The sequence below is a fragment of the Carassius auratus genome, chromosome 40, assembly GCF_003368295.1.
Source record: "Carassius auratus strain Wakin chromosome 40, ASM336829v1, whole genome shotgun sequence".
Classification (NCBI taxonomy): Eukaryota; Metazoa; Chordata; class Actinopteri; order Cypriniformes; family Cyprinidae; genus Carassius; species Carassius auratus.
In genome coordinates, this window is record NC_039282.1 from 11,012,140 (window position 1) to 11,036,619 (window position 24,480).

At 40.0% G+C, this 24,480-nt stretch overlaps 1 protein-coding gene across 8 annotated transcripts in view; it reads right to left on the reverse strand.

The window, feature by feature from the left end:
• The window catches only part of LOC113058571 (RNA-binding protein Musashi homolog 2), a 167,798-nt gene that overhangs the window by 20,177 nt on the left and 123,141 nt on the right, over window positions 1–24,480 (reverse strand). For 4 of the 8 annotated variants that reach the window (XM_026226585.1, XM_026226581.1, XM_026226579.1 and 1 more), the window contains exons 5-6: window positions 23,986–24,060; window positions 9,587–9,709 (exon numbers count right to left, since the gene is read on the reverse strand). In XM_026226585.1, coding sequence (XP_026082370.1) covers window positions 9,587–9,709; window positions 23,986–24,060 — 198 coding nt within the window. The remainder of the gene's footprint in view (window positions 1–9,586; window positions 9,710–23,985; window positions 24,061–24,480) is intronic. The other 4 variants (XM_026226586.1, XM_026226582.1, XM_026226587.1 and 1 more) reach the window with 2 other exon arrangements.

Here is a 24,480-nt window from a genome sequence, read left to right on the forward strand (position 1 = left end):
GGGCCTCCCCCCTTCGCTCGAAGAGAAATCTAATTACTCTATAATGGCAGGTTTGGGGGGAGCGTGTACATCGTTGACAGATGATAGATGCGAAAACTCACTTCCCCCGACTTGATGAATAGCGATACAGAAACGTGAAGCTCTCGCTCGTGGTGGGCGTACAACAGCACCTCGTCTATTCATCATTCTGCCCCCGTGAGCTGCACCGAGGCCCGTGAACACACTCTGAGGTCGTGTCTGAACAGCTGGGAGTAGGTCATCCAGATGTGCCTTTGTCTGGGCAACATCTGCACTGAGCCCGGACCCCCCAGTAAGGGGAGGGACGGGGGGCCGACGTGGGAGCGAGCTCAGAATGGATGCACTCTGGAAGGTTGTCAACCGCACCATTACGAAGCCCATCTGGGTGCTTCAAAGCTGTTGCTGAGATGAAAGCACTGGTTGCTTTTTACTCACTCACCCCCCCACCCCCACCCCACCGCTGCAGCTTTGTGCTATTATACATAAAATCTGTCAGAGCAGCATCAAGAAACAGATACATAAATACATGAATACATAAATAAGAGGCCCTTTTATCAGCTGTTTAATGAACAGAGAGGGGCAATTTGTCATACATGCAGCAACACAGTGGTGGATAGACTTTTTTTCTAGTCGCATTAAAGTCAGGACTGCATCAGTTGACAGCCAGTGCAGTATCAGACCATGGGCAAGATTGGTCAATATAATAAGTTTAATAAAATCAAAGGTATTTTTCAATTAATTATACAGTCGGTTGAACACAAAAAATGAGGGAGTCATAAGTAAAGAATAAGACCTTGGCAGCAATAAAATTTAAAGTGACTCATTTTTGGTTAAACACATCTCTTATCAAACTGCAATTTCCTGTCCTGAGTTACTCCTTATTTGTCAAAATGGACAGTAACTGTGAATGCTAGCCCTCAGGATAGTACTACAGGGCCTCAGGCAGTCATCTTTCCTCTTACACGAACATCTACTTGGTTCAAATGTTTTTTGGGCAAATCATCCATAGCAGTAGGGCTGTAGTATAGGCTGTAGGGAAAATAAAGTGCTAAAGCTCTAGATAGGACGAAGATACATCTATGTTTGGAGTGCTATTTACAGGAAAACACTGTGACAGGTTTTATCTGTCAGCGTCTGACATTGTCATATACAGTCACATCAGCATCACACTGCAGTACACCATAAAAAATAAACAAAAAACAAACCCACCCCCCAAAAAATCTAAACAAAACATAAAATTAAATAAAAACTGAGAAAAATACAAACCACAACAAAAGAAACAAAATGCTAAATAAAACAAAGAAAAAACACATTAAAAAAATAAATAAAAATAAATACACACCCAAACACACACAGACACACACAAGCTAAACTAAAAGCAAAAACATCAACTAAACTAAATAAATAAACTAATTAATTAATTAAAAAAACATAGAAAAAAAAACAGTTGTGATGTTTTTGTCTGCTAACTCCTCACTTTCCGCTTCATTCCTTATTCACAGGAGTACAAGAAGTCAAATCAATCAGACCATTTACTAAGGAAATTATTCAACTGAGATGAGTTCTGTGTTTCACAGAGACACTGACACAAAATTCTGTTCGTCCAGCAGAAAAGTCTTCGTAAAACTAAAATGTGTTTGCATTGCAATTTAACCTCATGTACAGTTTGTCGCTACTGAAGAAGGTTGAAAAAAACCCTCTTTCTCTGCTTGGATCAGGCTCAGTGCAGTCAGAATGGCTCACACCTGACCTGTCAGCAGTCTATTACCACAATTAGCCTGCTGATGTTAGCGAAATACTGCCATTTACAGAGTCTTTTCATGGGGGAACGATGGAAAAGCTGACATTTCGCAATGTGACTTTCAAACACTTTTTTTTTTTTTTTAAAGCTCAAGGACTGCGGCCTGCCTTGGAAATAGCATTTCACACAATCATCTACTCCAGGCAGAAATGTCAGTCGCAGAGAGGGAATCCGTACACTCGAACAAAAACAGACTGTCGTTCTATAAAAAGCACTGACCCTGCAATTCCATACTCAGAGACATTATGTTTTATCTCTCGGTCTCTCAATCTCTCAATCTCTCTCCACTTGAATAAAGACAGTAGCACTCTTCCTTTCTAACGCATCATCTACTAAGGTGCCAATAAACTTGTCAAAAGTGCCTGCAAATTAGGGAACACCCTCAATTAGCAACCTCATATCCACCTATGTCATCTTTAAAGAATTACAATCGCTCTTTGCTGCCTCCACAAAGCATCACTCTCCATTCAGACATGGTATTTTCTAGTCGTATATTTAGTAATTATTATTACAAAATGTAGCTGAAGAAGGCATAAATTGTCTACAGATAATGTTTTAACATTTAAGCTTGCAAATTTTAAAGAATTATGCCAACTCACACCACTGTGCATAGGTGGAGTGGAGAAACGGACAGCTAGCCAGCCGCAAGATGGTGAAAACATACATCTATCTTCATCAGGAGCGTGACAGACAAATATGAAGTGCGTTTCATATTTGCAGCATGGCTGGCTGGCACCGTAGAGGCGGTCTGGCCTAGATTGCACCTGCGGACACCTCGGCGAATGAGGCAGACACAGCTGCAGTCCAGGGCCTGTCTGTCAGGATACGACAGCTAATGGAGAGTGACACAGGCTTTCTGTGGCGCCTACTTCTCTAACTCGCACGCGAGCGCACACACGCTGTACTTTAACCTCACTGTAGAAGGAAAGAAGAACAGATGGAAGGGATGGCAGAGCCTGAAAGAAGCTGGAGGGACAAGCTTTGCCTCAGGGACACCAGTGGCTCTTTGTCCCCGGCCCAGGTGAGCTGAGGTTGTCAGGTCTCCAGTTCTAGGATGTGCTTTTGCGAGATGTGCAGTGTCAGATAACTTCTGCATCTCCTGTGAGTCATCTCTCACCATTTAACAAAGAGCTGAGAGGAAGTGGGGCGGCACTGCCAGAATGTCATTCTATAAACACTCGGTTCATTCTGACACATGCTGCAGGAGATCTCCATAAGTCAGATATCATTTTACACACCTCCTTCACCTCTTCAAGCTGAATGGGTATATACGCGGAAATATGTAAAAAGCTTTTTTTTTTCTTTCTCAGCATCAGAAGATGATGGACATAATGCATTCTTTCCAAATGCAAGTTAACAGACATGACCACCTACTCAAATCTACATCTACAATCTCTACCAGAACCACTAGAGAGGCATGCAGTCAACTAGCAGACAGACACATATAGGTTAAAAAAAAAAAAAGAAGCAGAGAGAAATGCCAAAGATTGAGAAAAAAGACTGAAATAAAAAAGGCGAGAACAAAAAATATACGTAAGGTGGGTGGAATAAAGAATGAAGTATTGACAAGTGTTAAAGGATTAGTTAATTCAAAACGTCACTTCTTCATTTACTCACCCTCATGTTGTTCCAAGAATGTGAATGGGGACTGGAGAGTTTACGCTTTAAAAAAGGATGGAAAAGCACCATAAAAAGATCACAAATTTGGTTCGACTGGACTGTGAATTAATCATTTTGTTAACTGGATTAACCTATTCAATTAAAATATTCAATTCAAATAAATGATCCGTTTACAAAACCAAGTTTAATTATCATTAAAACTAAAACTATTAAAAGAAAACATTTTTGTAAACAAAGGTGAAATAAAATTGAAATTTTAAATAAATTAGAAATACCTTGGAAACTGAAATGAGTTAAAGCAACAAAAAAACTGAAATAAATATTAATCCTAAATAGTAATCTACTGTATGTATGTATGTGTGTGTGTGTGTAAATATATATATATATATATATATATATATATATATATATATATATATATATATTAGGGCTGTGAATCTTTGGCAAGGCAGCGATTCGATTCGATTACGATTCAAAGGTTTTCAATTCGATTCAAGAATGATTTTTGCAAATTTAGAACGATTCAATTCGATTCGATTTACAATTAAATTAGGTAAAAGGTAATAATAATAATAATAAAAAAAAACTTTTGTCCATTGTTAAATGCTAGTTTAATGATGCGACATGGCATATGTAAAAATGTATGGAAGCCAAGTTTTTAAAAAAGAGCTTAAAGAGTATTATGTATAGGCTAACATTTTGTCACACCAGGGGCGTAGCCATAATTTCAGAAGTGACAGAAATGTCAAATACAATCATTTTATGTATGTAGCCTATATAATAATAATAATAATTATTATTATTATTATTTATTTATTTATTTTTTACAAGGAATTATCTTCTTTTTTAATTACTTTTAATTAGCTGTAATAAATCAAATAAACTGCTGGACAATAATCAATCATTTGTAATCGATATATTTTTTTTTTCCTAATGGCAATTTTATGATTGTTTTATATACTAGACTACATTTAATTAGCAATTATTTAAATTTTCTGCACAGAATAAGGTAGAAAATATACTTTATAGTTTCTGTACTGTAATAAATGTCAATTAGCACTGCATCATTCATAAATTGTTTGTGGGGGTTTTTTGTGCTTTTATTCAGTTTAGCTGAAGATATAGCCTGGCACGTCTATGATAGCGAGATCGCTTCTCTTTCAGTGTGAAAACGTCTTCATCTCTATTTAACTTTTCCTCTCCATCAGCGAATGATTCTGAGAGAAAACGCACCAGATGTCCGTTTGCTAATGAAAGAAACGCATCTGATTATCAGATAAATCTTGCGCTCTTATTTCAAGGTCGTTGTTAATGCTGTGGTTAATTTTAAAAGTTTCCTTCGTATATTCGGTTCATCCGCATTGTTTAAAAACACTTATCATTCAATGGATCTGTGCGTATGATTTAGACACTTACATTTCTGCTCCGTCCATGCAATACAGCTGTCGACGGCTCCGGCACTGGCCACGAGTCCTATAGATCACACATCAGCTGCGTCAGAGACGAACGGAGTGCGAGCGCAATCCTGTGACAGTCTCAGGGCGGTAAACAGTCGAGCGCGTGAAGGACAGATAAGAGGCACGATTCACGAACACTCTTCAAGGTCTCCATTAATTCGTGCGTGTAGTAATTTAATGTGTATACATTTTGAAAGCATTGAATCGCTATAGAAATCGCGATTCATTCGATTCTTAGCATTTTGAATCCATTACTGTCCAAGATCGGCGATTCACGATTCAAAAATCATGTTTCAAGATCGATGCATATGAATCGACAGGGTTTGTAATCGATGCATCGAGAAAACGGATGAATCGTTACACCCCTAATATATATATATATATATATATATATATATATATATATATATATATATATATATATATATATATATATATATATATATATATATATAAAGACATGAAATAATATATTACACTAAAATTAAAGTGAAAACTGAAACTGTAAATATTAAAGCTAATTTAAAATAACCATAATAGTACATAAATAATATTAACATAATGCATTTACGATATGTTCCCTTCAGTCCCCATACATTGTAACTGCATGAACAAAGATTAATTGTATAAATCTGAAAGAGGAAAGTCACACAGATTTTAAACAACATGAGAGTGAGTAATGAACTATCCCTTCAAGCACTGCAGTTTACACAAAAAAAAGGAAAATGGTATAAAAATAATACTGAAACCCAAGACAAGTAATAAATAAATAACAGGACACATCATATAATTGAGAGAGAAAGATGAAGGAAAGGGGGGAACTACAGGAGCAGGGACAAACCTTCCGCTGGAGTGTGACCAGAGGACAGTGTGGAGAGATGTCAACTGGTGCTGTCTCTGACTTACACACACTGGACCAAACCAAACAAGAGAGAAACAACAGAAACATGACCATTGGCCTAGCGTCCTACACATCAACAGGGTCGGTTTGTGGATGTTTTTATGATCGTTTATACACAAATAAAAAAAGTTAGCATGCCACATTCAAGTGCTAGATGAAATCTGGGGTGCAGATACATGCCATTTTATGAGCTTCTACAGTATGTACTGGCTTTAGCAAACATGCTGTAATACCTTGAAGTGAATTAATGTACATTTACCAATCATAATCAGTTTAAAATGCTAAACCAATCTGAAAAGTAGCTCGTAATGAAGATGTTACAAGACCATAGAATAAAATATCTGCTGATCAGTCATGGTTAACCGAAGCATAATGATCAATTGCTACGTGATGATCTGTTTCATGGACCAAACTGACACAGAGAGGCCCAGTCGGTAACCAACGAAGACATTCGAATTACACACACCATTTGGCCTAGCTAAAGTATGTGTCTCGTTCATTTTATTACCTTACTGGCAATAAATAATCATAAAAGGATGACTCAAATCTGTGGAGTATCAGTCTTTAAATCAGGGGTTCTCAATCTTCTTCGGGTTGCAACTCTTTTATTTTTTTTGGTTTCAAAATTTGAATTAAGACCCTAATCAACCCACATTATTGACTAAAGTTATGCACTTGAGAATTCCAAGTCCGTCATATTTTATTCTCATGAATAACTATTTTACTCTCTCTCTCTCTCTCTCTCTATAAAACATAATAACAATTGTATTCAATATCTTGTATTACATTGATCAAAAAAAAAAAACTTTCTGTTTTGAACAGTGATAATAAGAAATGTCTCTTAAGCAACAAATTAATATTTTAGAAAGATTTTTGTAGAATCATGTGACACTTAAGACAGGAGTAATGACACTGAAAATTCAGCTTTGCATCACAGTAATTAATAACATTTTAAAACATTCAAATAGAAAAGAGTTATTTTAACTTGTAATAATATTTCAGAATATTAGAATTTATAAAAGTAATTTTAGTGAGCATTATTATAAAAGAAAAAAAAAGTTATTTTAATATTATTATTAATATTATACTATATTATAAATGCACCAATATGAAATTTCCCAATACCAATATCCAATAATTCAGAATGATATAGTTTAGTTTTCTTAAAAAAAGTTGTAAACTATAAAAAGGAACCCTTTTATTTGGTACATTTGAGGTTAAAATAAAAAACAACACTACTCAATTTGATGCAATTTATTTTCAGATATAATAACATAATAATAATCACTCAAATAAAAACATTTGTATAAAACTCAATTGCACATAAGGTAGTTATGATAAAAAATTGTCTTCATGACAGATTTATTCAAACATACATATATAATTAACAGTAAGTAAGCTGTAGCTTGTGTTTTTTTTTTTATAGCTAACTAACCAACTTTGAACAGTGGATAACTTGAATGGGATGAATGCAATATTGTTAACAAGCCATTTTATTTGACGTCTTTTGGTTAAAATGCTGATTGAGCGATTATATGAGACATGATATGTTTTCGGGTAAATTGTACTGTGTTTCAGCAAACCTTCTGATGTTCATTCATTTATTTTGTGCTATAACTTGTATCAAAGTGGAAGAGACGCGTGCTCCATGCTATCGGTTGAACTGAAGCTGCTACAGTGATCTGACACGCAACATTAATAAACAGAGATTTTGTTATCATTTTTGTTATGAAATATACAGGATATAAAACTGAGACTTTTATCGGCCAATACAGATTATTGCCCGATAAATCTGTGCATCCTTTATATTATATTATATATTTTTTTTTTTTACCCTATCTGCATCTCTGGTTGTGACCCCTAGGCTGAGAACCTCTGTTTCAGATACTTCTCTCATTGCATCAAGCAGGTGGAGGAAGAACAACAGCCCTCGGATGATTGACGGAGACTGTGCAGTGATGAAGAGGATCTGCAAGAGCTGTCTGTGGCATCACCATTTCACCAGAGTACCCCGCAGAATGTAGTGCGGCAGCTCGTCTGTCAGAGCAGAGCCTCTGACTTTCACCGTACCCTTGCCGGCAGGTTTGCGCAGGAGTTAACTGACTGACAGTCAGCACGCAAACACATCTCATCCTCCGCCTAGCAGCAAATGTATGCACAGCAGGGGTGTATAAACTGTGCTGCGCAATGGAGATCAGTTGGGTAATAGATGATGAGGTTCTCGGAAAAGGTCATCCTTAAATGTCAGTGCTCTGTCTCAATGGCTTTCACACTTTTGTCACAACGCAACCATGGAGCGACTCCATCAGTCACAAAAGAGTGCAACTGCGCCATCAGCTTAAGACGCTAGCCATGGGGGATGGAAAAGTGCTAAAATAACCTCACTGGCCTAATAAACTTGGTCCAGTGGACCAAGACCTTACCTAATCACATTCCTCTCCAAAACACAAAGTATTTCAATGCTCAAATGAAAATCAAGCTCAAGATCTGAAGTTCACAATGCCAGCCTCGGGTATGACTTCTATAAGCTGACAACTATACCACGAGCTGTTTAAAAGTCTGGATACGCCATTGCCTGAGAGTCATTTCTCATGTAGCTCTCTTTTTAAACTCAGAGCCTGCTCCAAACAAGCCTGGTGTAATTCACACACATTAAACAGCACCAAGATTCAGAGAGCTGTGTTTTTTTTTTCAGGCTAAGTTGGTTTCTTTAGCCGTGTGCTAATCAGAATCAAACACGTCTGATTGGGTGGAGAGGCATGACTGATTGCCTCACGCTCTGTCGACTGTATTCCTTCAAACTGTGCGCCGAGGCACTTTTACGCCTGTCTGCCAATTACAGCGGGGTGGATAGCTGTCTGCTGGAGAGCAGGTGTCACTGGCACCAACTCGAGTCAAAATATGCAGTAAACGTATACACGTGAAAAGGTTTATGTTTACCTTTTTACATGCCCAGACAATGTACCAGTATGGATGTGTGTAAATAAACTCTGCACCTGCTAATGCATTACTTTCTGATGGTCAATTAGCCAAGGCCATCATTTCACATAGTGCTAAAGGCAAGACGTCATCGAGAAGGCCGAAGGCTGTTCCTCACTGCTGTTTATTTATTTAAGTATCCTTGTGTCTTACAGACAAAGTCAGATTGATAGATTAAGCTATCCAGCCTCCAGATCAATAACCACGGTGGAACGAGGGAGCGACTGGGAACTTTAAATGCGCACACTCTGTTTAATGTGCACCCTCTGTGTTTTCTAGTCAAAGGCGAACAGTTTGTCCAAATGACAGAGGAAGACATTAACAACCATGAGCGCCGCTGATTAAATGTGAGAACTGACAAACCAAGAGAAAAGAAAAGGCTCATTCACGTAAATCTGTGTGTAATTGTGTTTTGTTTGGCTTTATGTGGGGAAGAGGGTTAGGGAAACAAATACAGCAGCTACGGTAAAGTACAGATTGCTGTGCAAGCGGAAGCCTGCCCCTGCACCTTGATCTGTTACCAGTTCCACAGACAATAAACCTGGCATTAACTAAATTAAGAAAACGAGGGGAAAAGCTGGTCTCAGACCATCGGCTAGTGGGGAGACTTCTGCCAGTGCCATAAATCACATCTACAACAGGAAAGGAGAGGAAGCAGGCAAGAGCCTTGAGTCCTGTCCTTTCCTTCTAACTACAGGATGTGTGCATATGTGAGTGTATATGTGTGTGTGAGAGAGGACAGAGGCGGCTAGAGTTAAGAGCAGCATGGAGAGAGCAGCAGTCACACAGATCTAAGGCCAGAGCGTTTACCTGGCCCTGTGCTCTGAGGGAATGCTGTGTAGCCGCCTCTTCCATGGGCCCCCCTACCTGAGCCGCGTGCTGCTGCCACTGCTGCCGCCGCCGCTACTGGACCATACGCTGTTGCCGGGAAGCCTGTGCGGGTGGTGGGGGGGGTGGGATGGGGTGGGATTGGGATCAGGATGGGGTTGAGGTAAGAAGAGAAAGGAGGAGAAGAGAAGTGGTGAGGGAATGGGAAGATAACAGAATGGAAAATTAAATAAGAAAAGAGAAGAAGAGAAGAACAGAAGCATGGAAACAGGGTGGAGAAGGAAAGGTAAAGGAATGAGAGGAAAGGGAATAAAAAAAAATCAAGAGTAGACATGAGATAAGAGGAGAGGTAAGAAGAAAAATAGGAAACAGGGCAGAAAGTGAGGAAATAGAGAAAAGAGATGCAAAAAAGACGGAAAAATGGAGAGGTGAGAAAAATAGGGAACAGGGTGGAAAAAAGGAGTAGAGAAGTAACGAGAAAAGAGGAAAAAAGTTGGAAAGTAGAGGAGAGGAGAGGAAAAACACAGGGAACAGGTGAGAATAAACAAATGGGTAATGGCCATGAAAGAAAAGGAGAAAATATAGGAAAGTAAAACAGAGAACAGGGCAAAGAAAAAGAAAAAGTAGAAGAGTGAAGATATGAGAGAAGGTAGTAAAAAAAGAGGAAACAGGAGAAGGCATAGAAACAAGTGGATAGAAGAAGAGGAAAGAGGAGAAGGAACGGTGGAAAATGGGGAGTAGTGAAGGGAGGAGAGGAGAGGGTAAAAAAGGAGAGGGAAAATGAGAGGAGAGGATAAATTAGAAAAAAAAGCAGGATCAAGCTACCTCACAACATGACTCATAAAGTTGCTGCAGTGTCTATGCAGGTTCTGCAGGCTGCTGTAATGCACTGTGTACTGTGGGCGTCTTTGGAGTGCAGAGGAGACTGCAGTGGCCCTAATGCACTCTGGGTATTTCTGCATGGGTGACCACGCTGCTCCTTAGCTTATCTGTTTGAAGCACACAGCGGGAGGGCTACGGCTGAGCATCAGACGTTCAGATATGCTACTGAGCTTGTGCGGTCAAGTTACTGTGATAAACTAATTAGATTTCAGCTATCATGCGAACTAAAAAGCTTTAATGGTGGAAATATAGTACTGCAGCACACAGTCATTCAGTGGCCTAACATTAATTTGTTAATCAGAATAATAATAATAAAAATAAATCTCTTTATTTGTTGGTATGAATTTGATAGGGATTGTATGATAAATATGTAAGATAACATAAATGTCCTTTTGATATTTTTTGACATCAGTGGCATATGTAACACATTACTTGAAGCCTGTCTATGCAAAGGTATTCTTTAATCCATTCATATGTAATTTAACCTATAATGAACAAGTAAATAATTATCATGATTATTAATTTAATATTAATTTAATATTTATTGTATACTACTGTTCAAAAATTTGGGGTTAGATGAGATTTTTCTTTTTTTTTTAAGGACTCATTAAATAGATTGCCGTGATTTTGCCAAGACATGTTCCTGGATCAACATCTTCTGATAATCCTGGATCAACATTATTGTCCAAAAATATAGACTTAACCCAATCCCTAATCTTACCCGTAATTTATTCCTAAAATCAGAGGGAAATGATAGCTGATTAATAAGGGTGTGGAAGCACCTAACCCTGATCATAAGCCTAAAACAGATATTTGCTGAAAAGTTAAATCTCAATTCTGATTGGCTGATTGGAATGTTGTTCCAGGATCAACAAGGTTGATGATCCAGGGGCATGTTGTACTTGGTGAAATCACGCTCGCTGCATTAAATACTTGAATAATTTCTGAAGGAGCATTTGACATTGAAGACTGGAGTAATGGCTGCTGAAATTTCAGCTTTTCCATAATAGGAATAAAAGTTTTAAATTTTTAGTTATATTCAAATAGAAAACTTTTTTCACAACTAATATTTTACAATATTACTGTTTTTACTTGAATGTAGCCTTGGTGAAAAATAAAATCACTTCTTTCACAAACATTAAAAAGTCTTAGCAACCTCAAACATTTTATGAAAACAAATAAATAAATATATATTTATAAAAATATATATATTTGTGTTTTACTGCCTTATAGTCTACACTACCCATTTGTCTGTGTATTTTCAATCAAATTTGTCATTTTAGTTTTATTTTGTCTTGAGCATTACGACACACACCAAACACTCATTCATCAAGTAAATTATAATTTTCTACTTATGCAGCACCATTTTCCATAACACCTCACAAATCACAAATTCACGCTTTAACAAGAGCTGAAATGAGGCATGAGACAAGGGGGCGAGACAGAGACCGCAGCTTGAATTCCATAAAGGCAGAGAGAAATCCAGCAAGAGCCAGAGAGTGATCCAGTGCAACACTATATGGTTAACTCCAACCATGACCGGCATCAGCAGCACAAAGGCGATATGGAAATGGCTCCAAGCTCTCGACACTTTGTAGTCCACTTAAGTCACTTATCTCTGCGCTGCCGCTCATGTTTGGGCGGGAGAATGAGGAAGCGAGACAGAGACGGAGAGTCGTAAAGCCGAGCAGGCGAATCGTCCTCCAGTTAACGCCTTGAAACTCAATCAATCAGGAGGATAATTTGGTCTCCAGGCAGTGTGAGCTGATGCTACAGCCTCACCGGCCCTAGAGGTGCTGTACGAAGGCCGTGATTTGTGAGCAGGGCTGGATGAAAGTGTCTTCATCTCCTTCCCGGTTTAGCAGCTCTTTACGGTGTTATTACGAGATTAGGCATCAGGGATTAATTGCTCGCTTCCAAATGCCCTTTAATTCACTTTAAGCATGCGTTACACAGGGGAAGGGGAACAGGTATGGCATAGCAGCAAGGGAAGTGGGCAATGCACGTGTGTGAAAGAAAGTAAACTGAATGTAGGTGAATACACTGACTGGACAGTCCATGATCCATGTTTAAAGTCTTTGGCTTAATGGATTTTTGCATGACTACCTTCCACTAACAACAACAGCTCTGTTCCAAAGCATAGTGAGCTGCTTCACTGCTTATATAGCAAGCTGCCTACTGAGACTGCATTCTAATCATAATGGTAACTCATAAGTGACTGATTTGGAATGCTCTAACATAGGCAGAAACTCAGTCAGCATCACCACTAGCAATTCACAATTGATTCCAATGTTTGATGTTAGCAAACTGCTAGGCTAATGGCGAAAACAATGAATCATTGATGCAAGACACAAATACTGGGTCAAATAATCAGACTGAAAGAATATTGATTGAAACAAGCTATTCCTTAGAATTTGGGGGAAACAAGGTATCTCAGGAGGCAGCATTTTAAAAAGATAGAAAATAAAAATTCTATCTCTTGTTCACCCTCATACAGTTGGAAATCTGTACTTTTGCAGAACACAAAACATGTTATTTTGAAGATAGTTTCATATATTTTGCCCATTCAATAAAAAAAGAGCTGTGTCCAAAACAAAATCTAAGCCCATTGACTTCACTGTATGGAGAAAGAAAAAAACATTTTGGTTGCACTTTATTTTACAGTACATGTACTAACATGTACTTGTACTAGTGTACTTACAGTGGTGCATTTATCTGAGAAAGTTCTGGTAATACAAGGTAACTACATGGGGTAGGGTTAGGTTTAGGGGTAGGTTCAGGGTTAGTACCAAGTTATTACATAGTTATTGTAATTACTATAATAAGTACATAGTATGTACATGAGGAACAGGACTGTAAAATTAAGGGTAGCACTGAACCTACCCCTAAACCTAACCCTACCCCAAGTAGTTACCTTGTATTACCAGAACTCTCTTAGATAAATACACTGTAAGTACACTATAAGTCCATGTTAGTACACGTACTGTAAAATAAACTGCATCCAAATAAAGTGCTACCAACATTTTTTAAAACTATCTTCTTGTGTGTTACGCAGAAGAATGCCAGTCATTCAGGCTTGGAATGATGACATAATATAGTCTTTTTGGTGAACTATTCCTTCAAGGCTTATGACGCCTAAGTGGGCAGCTCACTAGGTTTCAGAACAGAGCAAATGAGCACTACTGTACAAGGTAAGAACGTGTCTTCTCTATTTGTGTATGTTTGAGCTAGAACTTGAGAGCACGAGTGTGTGTGTGGTGGCGTGCCCATGTGTGCATGTCAAAGAGACAGAGAACCACTCAGCTTGCTCAAATCTGCAGTGTTCAAACATCATAATTAAATATTATCATTTTAGTGAACAATGAAGGACATCCACTCAAACGCTTCGTCAAAGTCATTATTATAATATAAATATAATTATAGAGCTGCTCTCTAATTAAAACACACATCTTTGGCTGCAGCGGTCCATTCATGATTGAAAGCCAATAGACAATAAGTGGGTGACACTGGCAGATGGTTGGGTTCAAATAGAAGGATGGATGGTAATTAGCCCTGTCTCTTATGGGTCCCCTCCTATTCTTCAGCACACACGCCCTCCAAACCCTCATATTAGTGGCCTTAATAACCTTTCATGTGCTGCTAATGCCTAATCAAAAAGGAGTCTTTAGGACAAGATTAGCTGTAGAATTGAACAATGGGAATGAGCGCTTAACATCCAGATAAATGAAAGTATTGCCTATATAGCAGCTAGTCTTAAATATTTCATCAAACAATGCATATTCTGGCGCCTGTCAAATGACGATTCTTATTTGAAATGAAACAGTAGCTCTCAGTTAAGAGCCTTTGACAATGTGTTTTCACAGCATTTCTGAAGGAACACAAAGAAACCCTGGATCTGCTGCATGTATGAGACAACCTGACAATCACAATGCAAATAGATTAAGACAGATGTCGATGTGTGAAATATGTGGAGCTTTACACCACTTATAAACAGCGCTGAGAGTAACATGGTACAATTAATGCACATCTTGTATGCACATCTTATCAAGTGCAGAGCAAAACCATCAGTATTATTGTTTAAATAAAATAAACTACGTCTGATCAATACTATTCAGGTAATAATGAATAATGTACTACATCCTTAAAAGGACTGTTTACCCCGAATTAAGTTATTCTTGATGTTGTTTGGACACCACTGACATTCTAAATATTTTCTTTCTATGTTCCTCAGAAGAAAGTGCGTCATACAGGTTTGGGATGACAGGAGGGTGAGTAAATGACGTCAGAATTATTGACATTTTTAGGAGAACTCTCCTTTTAAGCATGAAAGTTAATTCCGCAACAACAAATGGAGAGACTTCTGGTCTCATATGAGAGGCCGCATTTAACTTCCTGTAAATATTAGTTTTAGTCCCACTTATCAGCCTTTTCAGAACAAAACTGGCTCTTGACACGAGTTAAACATCTCTCAGACAATGGTAAACATGCACCCTGCTGCGTCCAGTCAATACCGCCGTTAATTGTGGTGCTGCTGAACTCTATTTTTTTTCTGAGCGGGTACTTATCCATCCCACATTCATTCAGCTGATGTCAATATTATATAAGGTAGCCTGTGTGATAGAGATCTAGAAAGTTCTGGAAGCAAATGACCTACTCAGAAACTGCAAATTAAGAAGGTTAATTCACACATCTCTCCGGTGCTTTGTTCCTGAAGAGGGTCGCCTGGGCGAGGGAGGGGGAGCATAGGGGTGGAGGGGTGAGTGTTATCCCCTAGGAACAGCTTGGCAGAATCAAATCAATTTCATGGCCTCTCTATTACCGAGGACATAACGCCAATATTTAGCTTTCCAATTTTACCCATTTTTCCAGCCTGTTTGCTCTGTCAGTGGCTGTGCTCGGCTGGGCCGGACTGGCCTGGAGGAGGGACAAGGACACATCTGTTCCACCCCAGAGCCCTGGAGGAGATGCCGTCCTCACTCGTCCCCTCTCTCTCTCCCACGCTATTTCCTCCTGCTGTCCCCTCACTTCTCCTTTTACTCTGCCTCCTGAACACTTCTCGGTACATTTTATGAATGCACAAATGTTATTTTATGATTGTTAATGCCTGTTTGTTCATGCCAGCAGCCCTCTGGAGATGCTCCAGTTTGGATCGTGCACCGTCTGTTTTCTTTGCTGAATCTGTGAGTCATAGACATTAAATAATTAGACACGGTCGATCATGATTTTAAGTCATAATGGCCATTAAATTAGATTAGTTGGGCTGCTAACATTAAAACAGAAATGGCAATACATCTGATGAATTTGATATTGAATGTATCACAATATCATTTAAACCCCTAATGAAAATGGATCAAAGAACAGGAACCTTTTGTGTGCTTTTCAACCACAGTCAAAAGGCACTATTAGTCGATGTTGCCATTATAAAAGACATTCAAGAGAGAAATGAATAAGAAATGCGAGTGCTAAAATGAGCATCTTAGGGAAAAAAAGAAAAGAGCAATCTCGCAGGCCATCTTTTCATCCGGCAAACGAGAGGTGAGCCATGCTTCTCTAGCAGAAGCCCTTGACTTGTATTACTTTCAAAAGGGCCTTTCTGCAGAGCTATCAAAGACTGCCGGAAGCTTGGGCAATGAGGCTTCCAAATGCACAAGCCCAAGTGGCAGAGAACTCCTCCGTATGACGCCCTCCTGCTCACATCTACGGCTAATGAGGGTGCTGATGGTGCAGGAGACATGAGACGTGGCGCTGCTCTGGAATCTGTGGCTTTGGGAATTACAGGTGCGAGAATCATGGGTCAATGCTGGCAACAGGCATTCAGCCGCTTGTGGTGGAGAGGTGTGAATTTAGCTGTGATTATTTCGATGAAGCGAGCATGGTCGATTCAGTGTGGTTACAGAAAAATCACAATGCTGTCATCTAGGAATCTGGCCCTGTCCCAAAAGGCACCTTAAAACCTCGCGGTCTTCCTGTGAGTCCGCACTTTTGTGATGTAATGCCGCTTGACTGTTGGGTAGATGTCTACTGCGGAGCTCACCCCAGTACGGGTTCGGCAGAAGTGCGGATCGAAGGCGCAAAACGGCTACAAAGGGGGCACTCATGAGCACCCTTCTGAACAGTAAAATGAAAACAGTAAAATGAAAAATGAGACCCTATGGTCTCGTGGATTTAACAGACTTGCGCACGCTGTGGCCACTGTAAGTCCGTAAAACTGCGAGTGCACATGAAGTGTTAAAAATTTGAACACTGATTTAAACACTGTTTAAGGACATGAACCATACCTTGGATCATACCCACATTTGTATAAAGGGTTTCACAGAGTGTTGATTTAAAAAATCCAATAGGCTAACAATGAAGGGACAGAGCTACATCTAGTAAATAAAATATACTGGACTTGTGCTCATTACCTTAAACATCATACTGTAGCAACCACTTAGCACACTCTAGAAACAGCACGACAACCAATCAGAACCCTCTAGCAACTACCAAAACACCCTATTAACCACCCAGAACACTCTAACAACCATCTAAAACATCTTAGCAACTACTTGAAACCACACAGAACAATCCTGCAACTGCTTAGAAACATCCAGAAGAACCTAGTAGCCACCTAGAACACCCCCCAAAAACACTGTGGGCATAATATATAGTAATACAGCATTAAATAATAACATGGCATTAAATTTGGCATTATGGCATCTTATACAGAGGTTATAACCAAACGTGTATTTTAATGATTATTTTCGATCCACTTTGAGAAGTGTGAGAATGTACTATGGTTCCCACATGATCAGAGGTTAAATACACAAGCAATGTTTTCACTGATCTGAGAAGCACATTAAGGGAAAAAACACTGGAATATATGAACAGCCACAGGGAGCATCGCATACAAGGTGTGAAGCTGTGTCTGACTAATAGTGCATCTTATAGAGTAATTTCTGAAGGCAGAAGCCATGACCAGATTTCTCTAGTACATCCATCATCTCAGGCCTGTATAAAACAGGCCAGGAGGGCTTTCTGAATAGCATCACAAAACTGGGTATACATCACAAAAGATGTCAAATCATGTCAAATCAGCAAAGGATATACAGTATATATATATATATATATATATATATATATATATATATATATATATATATATATATATATATATATAAAGCTAAGTTTATATCTACCTTACAAGCTAGGCTAGTTATTAACATTTTTGCATACAAGCCATCTTACTTGGTTTACATAGTATTCTTAATCTACACAAAGCACAGCGCTCTGAGTGAGAAAATGGGGCATGGAGGGGTTGGAGGAAGACGAATGGAACTGTACCCAGGGGAAGAAGCTGCACCAGGGGAGGCAGTTCAGAGAAGACGCCACTTTACACGAGGCAATAAAACCTACAACCACTCAAAAGAGAGACATTTTTCAAAGTGGTAATGAGCAGCAAAGAAAACTACATACAAGTTCTGCCGCACAGAACAAATGAGAGTAAAAGACCAGCCTGACACTGCTGAATAAATATTACTGGTACAGTAAGTCTTTAGCTAAGATAATAAATCACCGCAGTGAATGTCATATTAACGTATGTCCAGTGAGGAAACCAGCACATTAGTTAAATACAAAAATGTATAATGTCATGTGCTTAGCAAACAGGATTTTAATTCAGGATCTAAAGTTCAACACCAGACAAGAAAGGAAGATCAAAATGGGGATCGACGCACGAGTGGTGAACTTTGTCACTCTGCTGAAGATCATGACATCTGGGATTTGAAAGATCCGGATCTGGTCGGCCTGCTAATGTCAGAACCTGCCGAGACATCAGCGAGACCTCATACGGCTAAAGCAAACCAGCATTCCTCCCCCGCGGCTTCCCAGCCCCCTGGATTCAGGACCAATCACTGCCATCAGCATGAGCACATATAATGAGACTGCGGCCCAGGGACAGATCTCCTCTACCGGCTGCCTGACGCCCTACTTTGCAGTCTGCCGCCTCCTTGATGAGGGCAATTACTGGCCAGACAAATACTATATCTCTGGTAGAGGGGCACAGGGATTAATCCAGCAGGGGCAGGCAAAGTCACCCTCTCATCAGGTCAGATTCTTTAAGACGCTCATCTGTGGGCATTGGACGTTTCATTGATGAGTATGAAAGAGGAGGCTGATCTGAGGTTGTACGACAGGCAGAAATGGCAGGAAGCTGATACTAATCTAATTGTATAGTAATGTGCATCTAACCCTGCATTTTCAAGGCTATGCTGCAGATTTCAGAATTCACTAATGCTCAGTAGGCAGCATTAGAGCAGTGTTAAAGTGCAAAAATGATCTGGCCATAGGAATGGGAGACAGCAAGTGGCTCCAGCTGACATGTCAGAAAGTGTCTATTAGCTGAAGCTGGCAAGCCAAGAACTGCATCATTGCTGAAAATTAGATTTTGAATTATTCTTTCATTCTTGGGAAAGTTTCAAACTTTAATCTTAAAACTCTTAGTGTAAAGTTTCTAAAAATGATCTAGAAGGCAAAGTTTGACATCCTTAACCAGATAAGATGCTACGTTTCCTGCAAATAATTTGTGCATACTCAAACATTCTGCGCAACTAATAATTTAAATAAAGAAATAAAAAATAACGTTAAATAAAATAATAAAAAGGAAACTAAAATGATAAAAGCACAATATATCACATCGCTTTTCCACTGTGTGGTACGACTCAGTACAGCGTGGCACGTTACAGCTTGCGTTTCCACTGCAGTTTAGTGCCACTTTAGAGTGGGCGGGATTATTCACATGTCGTTATTGTTGTGCCACCTCTACTGCCACGACTCCTGAAAAACTTTTCATTCCGCGTTGCTATATCAAACTCTCGCTGGATCCGCTCTTCTGCTATCAACGAGAGGAACGTCTGTACAACCTCAAAAGACCACAAAACAAAAAAAGTTGCGTTCATTCAAAACAGTTGCGCTCGATCCTTAGCTGGCTGTGCTGATTTAAATCTAGCGCTTCTGTTGTGTTTGTGTCGTTCAAGTTCAGTGACGGAGGTAGTGATTATTCTCTCCTGGCCGCGTACAGGCAATTTTTGATACCGTGCAGACGGTGTGCATACAACAGCGCATGCACGAGGTGAATAAGACATTAGCGGTACTGCGTGTCGAGCTCGTCTGCCTTTTGAATGCTGTGAGGATGCTGCTGGGCGCAAGACGGAACGGAACGCAGAATGTAAAGTATACCCAGGCCGGGCCTTAAAGCAGCCTCCTTAACGCACACCTAAAATACATATGCAACGTTTTTGCATTTTGAATGTGGGTTTTTATTTTAAATTCGACGAATATTCGAAAATTCGACATTAAACATAAAATATGCTGCTGATTGTGCTGTCATGTGACATTTTGCAGTGCTTCCCTAAAGGCAAAAGAAGCTGCTCCATTCAGAGCAGTGTATGAGTTTTGTATCTGATACAAGCTGATAATTAAACCAGTACTGGTTAAACCGCCTCTGCAGTGCAGAGCGGGATATGACAGGGATTCAGCCTGACTGTGGGGAACAGAAGATGAGTCATCAGCCTGATTACCGCAGGCAGGACGAATGAGACAGGCTGTCTAATCTATCGCTATGAGACGACCTCCAAAATGAAAAAATGACCTCTACCATTTTTACCATTCTCTCCGTAAACACATACAACATCTGCCCACCACAGCCCATGTCAGTCAAGAATTATCCCTAAATGAAGCAGCGGGATAGGTTTTTAAGAACCGTGTCTGTGTCCGGCTCAGCGGTCCCTGTTTTGAGCATGTAACATGGTGAATGCGTTTGCCTCATTCCTACTGAGTTAATAAGCAGCCTTTTCAATTAGAGCTAATTTGGGTGAAGAGCTGAAATGGGGTAGTGCAGCTGCAGGAGACTTCACTGTTGCCTATTCATCTGTTCTCTCTCTCTCTCTCTCTCTCGCACATTTTCACCCTCTTTTATGATTCTTTTCTCGCAATAGGTCAAAGAGAAGAAATTGTGCCACTTTGCTTAAGTCTGTTGGTGCTGCAGACAGTAGGCAGGGCTCATATCATACCTTCCCTCAGCAAGTGCCACTCACACCTTCTTTCAGTCATCTCCAAGTTTCCTCTATTTCTTTGTGTCCCTTGGCTCCCACACAAACAGCATCTCTGGTCAGCCAAAGCATCATCTTTATTTGTTTGTTTGCACTCCAATATCCTGTGAGGCCGGTTGTGTTATCTGTATGATGGGACCGGCAGAGGGCTGCTCCGTAGAGAATGGAGAGGGGCCCCGTGCCTGACAGCCTTAGTGTTTGCATAACTGATTGGGCCCTAATCAAAAGTGAAGCATCAATTTCAGCTCTCCCTGTTCTTCCTCCTGAGGAGAACAGAGGGATAAATGGAGGAATGAGAGCTAAAGGATGGTGCTCTAACACGCTGTTCATTCCGACTGGGCTGAGAGGGGCGGCGACCTTGACGTCGGAATATCCTTCGACTCTCATCAGCACCAGCCACGTCAAATGCCAGAAATCTTGGCAGAATGAAGATGAGGAGAGATGATTCGCCGCTTGGAAAACCGAAAGCGGTTGGCGCCCAACGTGGTGCGAGATCAAACAGAAGAAATAAACAAAACACAAAACAACAACAGGGTTGCATTGTAAAATTCTCTTTTATTAGACCACCTTCACTTGCGCTACTCTGGATCAATGCAGCCTAATTCTACAGACTTGCGCCAAAATGAGAAGACCTTCTCTCACAGCTTGGGGAAAGCCCGATGAATCCACAGGCTTGCTGGAGAGACACTGAGCATTAGATGTGTTTCTTGTGGATTTATAGCCTCTGAAACCCTCTTCTCGGTCTCATAAAAATGAGAAGAACAATCTGTGTGCGAGTGTGTCCTGGCAAAGAGGGAGATAACAGTGAAGGTGGCCTGATCCTGTCAGCTGTTTCTTATCTTATCTACCAGAGGACATGTTAGTATGAAAATGACAATAGCAGCAACACTTACTCAGAAACTCTGCAACATTGGTTGTTTATGCCTGTATTTCTTTGGGGCAAAGAAAACACTAAATCCATCCGTGATCAAAGCTGTTCCCTAAGGAGAACTAGAAAGGTAAAAACACTGTATATCGATCATACGCACATACCGTAGCATTACACAGATTTACTTTCACCCGACTGCCATTGACAGCAATATGCAGTTCTTGTTTTCATTAAAAGTCTAAAAAGTAATTTGCATACATGCACAGATTTGGAGAAAACACATGTATGCCATCCCCTGTGACCTGTTACAAATCCAGTCACCTGTGTGGATTACAAGAAGTGCCTTGAAAAAAAATTACCTTCTCTCTTTTCAACAGTCAATTTTTAACCTTCGCTGCAGCCGAGCTTATAGTAAATCCCAGGTGCTAAGAGCAGTCTGGAAAAAAGCTTTTTCACCCTATATGTTCAACAGCAAGGTCATTGACAACATGTGAAATGGAAGAGCGAGGGGACCCTTTTGGAGTGGCACTGGGCAGATCATTTTACAAGAAAAGCCAGGGGATTAAATGAGCGCAGAAAAAAGGCCCCTTTTTGCACTTAGAACTGCAGTTTAAGTCGAGCGGTTTGTAGCCTATTTTCCAGTGAGTCATATGCCAGCAAGACCTTCAGCTCTGTATCCAGGGTCAATATCACTAAAAATATGCATTCGATACACTCGATTGCTTTTCAGCTTGCGTTATGAGGCTTTCAGCATGGGCGGACCTGCATGTGTTTATTCGGACGGTTATTTTTAGCATCAGGTGGGAGTTCAGCATTTAGATATAGGCCTACACATATATTTCAGAAGTGACTTGCTATGTTGTTAGGCTCAGAACTGTTGCTAACATGGCACTGGGCTAAGACTTCTCACTGAAGAGAGTGAGCCCACAATGTTTTAATCCCCCTAACCGGGCTTAGTCACAGCAGCTCTTCCTCAAGCGCCTGCCAATTTACACTTCCTCATTATCTATTACTCTCATACCCGCACCCCACACCCCCCTCGTTTATTTATCTAAGTCGCCACTGGAATATTCCGCCTGCCCCCGACGGTTAGTTTGGGACGGTTTTATGGATTGTTTGATGTTTATTTGTGTGCTGACATCAAAGAGGAAGATGGCTAAGTGTTCTTGACGCGAAAAAACAGCCACCTTTACGCTAAGCAGCCATGTCAACATAAGAATTCCATCACCAGTGAGGGCCTCTGACCTACTGACAAACATGAAAAATGTATGCACATAAATAAGGTTGCAACCCCTTTTGAAGATACTCTGATTGCAGATGATGGAGGCTAAATACACAACTACATACAGTACGTACAGCTGAGGATCAACAGCATGAACACAACACCATTTAGAAATTGTGAAGAGCTGTTGTCTCATGTTTATGAAGAACATATTCAAATTAAGTTCCTATAATTATTTAAGTATCCCATGTATAATTTGTTCTATTAATGCGAAGCATCACATAGCAGATACATCTACTTGGACTAGTGCGGAACTTGCTGAAAAAGACAATAAACCAGCACTGACCAGTCTAAACCGGTCTGTTGAATTTTGAAGGGGTCATGGAAATTTAACAGCTGGTCATATTGAAAGACCAGTGTGATAAACAAATTCATCCACCCAGTACTGTAAATGAGGTCTGCTTAAAAGTAAATATACACATAATGCTTTTAGGCAGACCTGGCTTAGGGGGAGACAAATTTGTATATAGCTTAGTTTATATGGTACAATGTTTTTTATACTGTGTTTTTAAAGTTGTTATCTGATCTTGCTTAGACCAGACAGTCTGTCTTAAAACTGCTAACCAGACAGGCCTAGACCATTGTTTTTGGTTTGTTTTTTTATTTTTCAGTAGTAATGAAAAAATAAACACACCTGTATCAGAAATTCATACAGTGCAATTAAAGCAGTATTAAATAAACCAGTGAGCAGAACATACTAAAATATACTATGCACGTTTTGATTCTGTTTTAGACCATCAGGTTATCAAAGCTCAGTTCTGAGAACTGAACCGTGAAATAATAGAAGTGCTTTGCTGCGTCACATTTATCCCAGACAAAAAAAGACCTGTCTTTGTCGGGATGACCTAAAACCCTGCTGAGTCAAGATTTTGTTGATTTTCTTAATTGTATTGTATAGCTGAACGTTTGAATTATATCTGTGAAAGGAGAGAAAATAAGATGACCATGTATAGCTCACATGGGTTTTAAAAACATCTTGTGTAGTCATCTGTAAAGCTACAAGCATGTGGATGTAGTGCTTCAGCAGGGGGCCGAACAAGGCAATATGTGTTTGTCTTTGTACATTAAGATGTATAATGTTCGAGTATGTGAATGTGTATTTAAGTATAAAGTCCCACGGCAAAGTTTTCAGCATGGGACTGCAGCGAGAGGCAGGGACAGTTGTGTGTTGGTGTTTGTGAGCTAGCCGGTCAGTAGGGAGGCCATTACCAGACGGCAGCAGGAGAGAGAAGCACCATACAGAGCTTAACAAGATGGAACTTACCTGGGAATTGGTAGCTGTAGCTTGGGGCGAAACCAGTGTATCCTCTGCCATACGTTGCTACAATGTTTGGATAACCTGAGGGGAGAGAAGAAAATCCGGGCATGTGATAAACTGCTCAGACCGCCCAAAGCTTCCCTATCACACCAATAAATCAGTATGCCATTTAAAATACACATACAAGCAAGACGCAAGAGGAAACGGCTCCTCTTTCACCACATTACCACAGCCCTCCTCGCGAGGATGCAATGTAACAGATTAGGAGGCTAGCGAACTTCAGTTTACAGTGATGAACAGCATAAACATCACAAGACACAATCTCGCTTCATTCCCTGGGGATCATCCCTCTTTTTCCCCTTGCTGAGGGAACTGCCATGTCTGCGGCTGTCATCTCTCTCTCTCCCTCCCTTATTCCCTTTTTTCTCACCTCTCCTCTGTCATAGATCGATAACCCTTCTTTTATAGCCCGGGCTAATCGATCATGAAGGACACGACAGC